Source organism: Austrofundulus limnaeus, unplaced genomic scaffold (genome assembly GCF_001266775.1).
Source record: "Austrofundulus limnaeus strain Quisiro unplaced genomic scaffold, Austrofundulus_limnaeus-1.0 Scaffold780, whole genome shotgun sequence".
NCBI classification, from domain to species: Eukaryota; Metazoa; Chordata; class Actinopteri; order Cyprinodontiformes; family Rivulidae; genus Austrofundulus; species Austrofundulus limnaeus.
The window spans coordinates 48,543-56,148 of NW_013953182.1; the positions used below are offsets into that span (position 1 = coordinate 48,543).

Below are 7,606 nucleotides of genomic sequence, written 5' to 3' on the forward strand. Positions count from 1 at the left end.
TATATTTATATATATACTGTTTTGCCTTTTCTTTATACAAGTGTTTATTCTTTTTACATTTCCTCATCTCCTCTTTTTACTTTACCACATGTATTTCTGTCTCAGTATACAAATGAGGAGGGCTGTAGCTCCTCTGCTCTTGGTCAATAAACAGGAAGGAGCATGATCCATGTGCAGATTGATGCATGTCTGCGTCTGACTTCAGTAATATGTATCTGGGGTGATTAACACTCAAAAATCTGACTTTTCTCTGGATTTGAATGCATCACAGATGAATCAGCCACTTTGCACTTCGGTCAGGAGCGACCTGGGACCACTTTGATTATTGTTTCTGGTTGGTTGGTGATAAGTGTGGGATGCGCTCATTTTTAGCTCATTCCACCATCAGTCTCACCCTTCTCTCTAGCTGAAAAAATATAAACCCTCCAACCCCCTTTTGGACCAAGGCGCAACATTATTTGACAAATGCCAAAAATCTACTGGAAGAAAAAAAGACTATGAAAGTTGAATGAAGTTTGGCAGCAATGGAGAGGTGGCAATATTTGGAGAAAGTAACTCAATACGCCACAGACTATTGACCTATGACATCACACTTTTCAGATGATGGTCCTTTATGACATAACGGACATTAAAACAACCTGTGTGTAAACTCCTGTACAGCTAGTCAAAAAACAGACAGTTGGGAGCCTAATCAAACAASCACAGTTGCGCCATTCAATTAGTCCATGGGCTAGAGTGGGTCACAATGCACCCCCACCCCCAAATGTTCCCACTACTTACCTCCACCAAGGGAGGAGGTAAGGTTTTCGGTTGCGTATGTTGGTCTGTGGACAAAATTACTCAAACTTGTGGACGGGTTGTCGTGAAATTTTTACCACTGGCCAAAAGAAAACAGCATTAAATTTTGGTGATGTTCCAGATCACGATGTGGATACAGGAATTTTTCTTTTAATTCGAGCGAATCAGCCAGGCTATGCAGTGTCATTACATCAGATGCATGCCTGTTGGAAACAGGAAGTACAACTCGCTAACTCACTGGGACTACACATCCCAGGATGTCTACTATCGGGAAAGTTGTGATTATTCTGTTATCAACTAGTTTTGGTGATTTTACACGCTGTCTGGAGACGTAGAAAAAGAAATGCGATTCTCTTCACGTTACGGGAATAACAGAAGACACCGACAGCGGGGGGAGGGTCCTGCTGCAGCCGAGCCGAAGCTGGACTGTCTGGTACCGGACCGGTACCAAACAGCAAGTACTGATCAACCATGTGAGGTACCCCCTCCAAATAAGAACTAGGGCTGTGTATTGGCAAGAATTTGGCGATACGATACATATCATAACAGAGGGGTCACGATACGATATATCCCGATATATTGCGATACTGTAAGCAAGGCGATATATTGCGATATATTGCGATTTTTTTGTCCAAAAATTCTATTAAATAAAAACCTCTTACTGAAATAAAACGAAAAAGAAAAGCTAATGTTTACTTACAATGCTAATGCTACCCTTACTCTCTGGCGCTCAAGAGGTAGAGGAGCCAAATGGCTGGCTCACTGCTGCCAACTAGTGGTCAGAGGCTGAACTACAACATAAAAATGAACGGTTGGCAAGAAGGTTGACATTTTAAAGCTTAAATAAAAATCGATACAGGGCTTTAGAATATCGATACAGTATCGGGAAATGAAATATCGCGATATTTCAGTGTATCGATATTTTCTTACACCCCTAATAAGAACTTTATTGTGTGATTGGTCAGAAGTTTGTGGGAGTGTTTGTTTGTGCTGAAAGTGCTCAGATAGGTATTTTGCTTCAACCACTCGCTTAAAAAAAAGGCGAGTTGTTTCCAGAGCGACTGTACCAGGAAGCAGCAGTTTATAAATAAGTCAAACCGTTAAAAACTCATAAAAGTGGATAAAACAGATGTTTTACATGGTGGAATCTGACTGATGAAAACTTTGGAGCTTAATTCGGGATCAGTTTGTGGATAAATAACATCGGGTAACGAGTCAGACTTTTTTTTTCCCGCATTGGACTCCACCGGGAAGAAATCCCATGCATACTGCCTGCATCAGGACTTATTCTGCAAATGTGTTTCCACCTCTCCTTCTGCGCATTAACTCTACTGCAGGATGGGGGGGAATTGGCCTTGGCGGAGGTTTGCACTCTCCGAGTGCGTCTAGTTCTGACTTTTTTCGCAGAGTTCTGAAATTAAAGTCAAAATTCTGACTATTTTTCTCAGAAGAATTCTGAGTCATTCCGACTTTAATCTCAGAATTCAGATTAAAATCAGAACTTATGAAAAAATTTATTTTGTTTTTGCTCTGTGGCCCTCTTCTGTACAAAGCTGATTGGTTGACTGCTTTAAGTAAATGTTTGAGTTAGACCAGTATATAAAAAAAGGAAAATATACAAAAAATGGGTATATATATTTTTATTACAATTCTACTTTCTCTGCTTAAGAATTATTAATATGATTTATTATTTATTAATAATTATAATTTTCTTTTGTTTTTATGAGAACTGCTTTCAGAAAAGACAGAGTTAAGAGTTTTTTTTAACCAAGGCTTTAAAACTGAATACAAGAAACTGGTTTAAAACAACGGCCTCTCAGGAATTTACCTCATTCATACAGAGATATGAAGATATCTGAGAAAATTCATTGACTGTTCATTGTTACATAGATTAAATCTATTTAACCTTCATGTCCTCCTGACATTTGTCTTCTCTAATACTGAATTGGGGCCAAAGAACTTCAAAGCCGTTAAAGTCAAGAAAATTGCATATCTAATTAAGAAATCTCCCAGAAAATATCACTTTTATCTGCGAGGAGAGATGGAGAGAGTTGAGGGAAGATGGAGCAGAAATGGATGGAGTAATTGGGTTTAAAACCAAAACTCAGATATCAAAACACTACACATCTTGCAAGCAGCTGTTGGCTCAAAGCAGGATGGAAGAGTCAACATAAAAAAGAAGGCTCAGCTCAAACAGACGAATTAAAAAAAGAAAAGGAATTTCAAACATTTCTGCTGGTAGTCTCCATACATGAAACAAAGCAACTGAGCACGAACGTTAAAATAATATAAACTGCAATACATCAAAAAGTTAGAATAATAATAATAACATGTGCAGCTTTTACCTCTAAGCAAGTGCCTGATTCTGGGACTTTTCAACCCAAAGGTTTACCTGCAGGGGAAGGTGGACGCTGACATGTGACAGGACAGAGATGGCAGGGAGGGACACTAACACGGCCCCGATCACGTGACGAGACACCCACCCTGAGACAAACAGGGCCAAGGAGCGAGTACAGCTCATCAGCTCGTCCAGATAAAACGTCATGCTGCACGAGACGAGACAAAGACAAGGARTTAGAAGAAAACAGCAGCTTCACTTCAAATCATTTTTAAAATCTCATTCTTCATTTTTTAAAATTACTTTTTTCCAGAAGTATTGTATATAAATAACACCTTGTTCAAGAGGTTCACATAAGAACAATCGTAGAAGACAGATGTACATTTTAATAATTAAACAGAAAAAAAACAGTGCAAAACCAATTAGGTTATTTTATACATCTTTATACAGTCATACTGTATAAAGATGACATAAAGATAATAAAAGAAAATATCTGCTTATTTTGTGCACATTTGCTTTTTCATACATACATGCCTATTTACACGTTTTTTATCAACAGCTAAAGATGGGGGCGAGTTTTCAACTTTTCTGAATGAGAAACAGAATTTAAACTGTGAAATACTAGATATCTAATCCAACTCTGGTTTTTAAATGCCTAAAAAGACGGACTTTTTAGGTGCTCAGTGATCTTTTGGATCCTCTGAGATCTTAGGGCTCTGTAACTCATGGAGCAGATAGTGGGAACTGTTGGGTTCCTTTTCTTAAAAACTTATTTTGGTTAAACAGATTTTTCTGCACAAGGGATTTCCATCTGGAATTCCCTACCTACAGATTTGAAGCAGATTTCTGACTGAAACTATTTTAGATCAAGACTGAAACATTTTCTGAAAGAGAAAAGGCTTTATAGTTATCAGTAACTGACAATTTTTTAATTATATGATTATGATCCGTTTTAAAAATAGTTTTATGAAATATTTTTAATGATGTAATGCTCTTGTACTAACCACACAAAGAAACTGGACCTACAAAAGGAAAGCAACCTTAAAATTATCCAAATAAAACTCCCCAAAATATTGTGTACATCACCAGTTTTATATGGAAACTGCTTAATGTAAAGAAGAACGATACAATTCAAACTGATCTATCTTTATTTCTGATTCAACCTTAAATAGACACTGCATAATTGTACAAGAATTGCATTGTAAACCTAAAACCTACACAATTTACACCCCCCCACACACACACTTTTTTCTCCACTGCCACAAAATTTTAAAAATCATGCAAAACAAACACAAAACCACCACCGATTTGACTGAATTGGCCTTCCAGTTTATCTTAATTCAACATCAAAAAACTAACAATGATCAGACCTCCATAGATGAGGCGTAACTGCTAAATGAACTCCAAGCCACCCCCAGGAAACAACTCCAATGGATCCTTCATGGATCCATTATCCATCCATCCATCCATTTTCTGTACACGCTTCTTCCTTTTCAGGGTTGCGTGGGTCACTGGTGCCCATTTCCAGCAGTCACAGTGCGAGGGGCGGGGTACACCCTGGACAGGTCACAAGTCCATCACAGATGGATCCATTAAAATAGCCCAAAAAGAAATGAAACAGAAAACCCTCCAACAGGCCAGAAACATGATAGAAGAAACCAGACTATAACTACAGCCAGTCCACCACAACAAAAATTCCAAGCAGGTAAAGAGACTCAAAAAGAAAAACACACAATTAAAGTAGGAGAAAATGACCAAAAACAAGGGACTACCAAATCCCAATTACACACACAAAACATCCCAACACAAACAGGGAAAGATGAACAAAAACAAAGGGTCGTAGAAACCCATTACATTCACATGACAACCAGTCCAAAAAATCCCCAAAACCATCCCCTGGACCTTCTAAAAAAAGCAGATTCCCACACAACCCTGAAAATATCTCTGAAAACAATAACTACCAGCCAAATGGCCATTTACACCACCCATAACCACCACTGGAACAAACTGGTTGATTGGCACCTTGCGCCTAACAAATCCATCATCATTATGGGAGATTGCAACTTGGAAAGTTTACTGAACCCCACTCATCCAGAAATGCAGGTTTACTGTTATCCAGGAGCACAAATCAAACACAGCACCCTTCAGAAAACAAAAACCACCAACGAGGTTAAAATGGTTCTCTTCTCGTTTGGCATCAATAACAAGGACTACCGAGACAAAAACTCCACACAAGGGAAAGGAAGATGAGGGAAAAAAAGCAAAAACATCATATTATATCAACACTGTGACACATTATGGTGTTTATGAAAAAAAAACTCTGCATAGAGCAAGTTTATTAGCCAGAGGAGTAAATGAGATTTAGGGGGCCCAAAGAATCCAGTCCCTAGACCAGCATAGCCATAGTTCAGAAATATTGATGGAAAATGTTAATTTCTGTGCAGCTTTCAGCCTGCTCTGGAAAAAAAACTGAATTAGACGGGTAAGAGGAGGGGGCAGGGAGGGGGGCAGAGCCGAGTCGACACATTCAGACCAGGAAGAATTAGTCAACAGATCCAAGGGCGTTGTCGGGGAGATCCAGATTCTGTAATCAGTTGTTTTGGGAACAAAAGAGACAAGCAGACAACAACAATTTTCCATCTGCTTTAGAGTTTCTGCTGGTACATCTCAAGGTGGCAAATCCAATCAGACAAAAAATGTGGACAAATTCCGCCGAGCCGAATCTATCAGCTTCTCCAAGATCAATTCCATCTGGCCAGCAAAGTCCAGGGACCGCAGCCGGCCTGCGACCCTCAATAGAACCGCTTGCAGACAGAGTCCAGCTCGCTCCAGGCAAAATGTCCGAGTTCTGATAGAATACGGCCATCCATCGAATTGGTCAGTCAGCCAGGAGATGAAAAGCCACCGACGCTGTTTTGCAGAACACCAGGAGACCACCAAGCCAATCTGTAGAATCCAGTGATCGGAGTCCAGACATATACAGTATCCAGAACAGAGAAGAACAGAGGTCCCACCTTTGACATGTCCTCCCCATGGAAGAAGAAAAAAACTTTGTTCCAAGAATTTTATTGAGAGACCAGCTAACCAAATCCAGAAAAATAAAAATATCCATGATTTCTTATTTCGGATGAAAATGTAGAGAAGGATCCAGCAGCAAAGCAGGGAAGATAAGGAAGGACAGGAGAGAAGGAAGAAGCGTCTTACTCGTTCGAGAGCGGAAACAAACAAACAAAAAAAACAAATATATATATATTTTAGTGAACACTTTTTAAAAAATGTACAACTAAAAAACATAAAATTTAAATACTCGAACATTCGAGCAAAAGTTTTTTTCTACCCTTTTTTTAGGTTTGGAAGTAAACCAATATGTCTTTGTGCTAATTTTGGAGCTAGAACTGATACTGTATTTCTCATAAAACTGGACATGATCCAGTTAGATTTACATTATTTCTCAGGTCTGTGCTACTAAAGCCCAGAAGATACATAAGATAAATAAGATAAGGGGTTCAGGTAAGATAAATATCACAGGAGTAGTGTAAAATGGAAAAAAAACACCCTGACTCATTGTCATTTGTCTCCTAAATCAGTGGCATTTAAAATAGTTAATATGTTGTGAAATTAAAAGCCTAGTATTCCCTGAGATGATGTATATCACCCACAACTTTTCATGCCAGGGTTTTAGACAAACACATTACAAGGAGAAGGGATAATGTAGCCATTTTGGTCAAACCTTAAAACATTAGGCACAGTCTCATGCAGTATCATGAGCTGTCAGGCTCAGCAGTAGAAACTGGGAAAGACTCAGCTTTTAGCTGTAAAACCAAGTTGAACTGGTTTGGCTCCAAATGTTAATCAGCTATAGATGCACACCCAAAGATTATTTTCTGCATGGCTTATTAAAATTGGTCCTGTTTCTTAAGATATTTTGGTAAAAAAAACAAAACAAATGCACACACAGGCAAAGACATCATTGTCCATCTCTTCCTTTTAATGATGAATGATAAATATATTTTTACTGGGATGTTGTTGAAGTAATTTGTAAAACTGTGAGTAAACTCATATCCACACAGGCACAGCCAMACAGGTGTTTTTTTGAGCCTGAAAAGCACCTCACCGTATGGAGAGCACCAGTGATGCCAACTCCAGCAGACCAGCCACGGGAGCCAGGATCAGAGCAGCAAGTGCTGGGGGGCCCACCAGAACTGGGTTCACCAGAGACGGCAGGAAGCAGGCCAGAGTCAAGGCCAGGAAGACAAAACAGCTGAGGAGAACATCCAGGAAGGAGCTGAAGGTGGGACTGGCAAACGTCTGCACCTGAACCCGCTTCCTCACCTGAAGGCAAACAGAGTTGTTGTTGTTTATTTATTCCAGAAGGGACAGCGTACTTTATTAAATATGCCAGTATAAACTTTGAAGGCTATAGTTTTCACCTGTAGTTCCTCAGAGTGCCATATATATATATATATATAT

The 7,606-nt window shown here is 39.2% G+C and overlaps 1 protein-coding gene across 2 annotated transcripts in view; it reads right to left on the reverse strand.

Annotated features, from left to right (window-relative positions):
- LOC106532502 (adenylate cyclase type 9) overlaps nt 1-7,606 on the reverse strand; it is an 88,941-nt gene that overhangs the window by 13,678 nt on the left and 67,657 nt on the right. For both annotated transcript variants that reach the window (XM_014028565.1, XM_014028566.1), the window contains exons 6-7: nt 7,251-7,468; nt 3,191-3,344 (exon numbers count right to left, since the gene is read on the reverse strand). In XM_014028565.1, the coding sequence (XP_013884019.1) occupies nt 3,191-3,344; nt 7,251-7,468 (372 nt within the window). The remainder of the gene's footprint in view (nt 1-3,190; nt 3,345-7,250; nt 7,469-7,606) is intronic.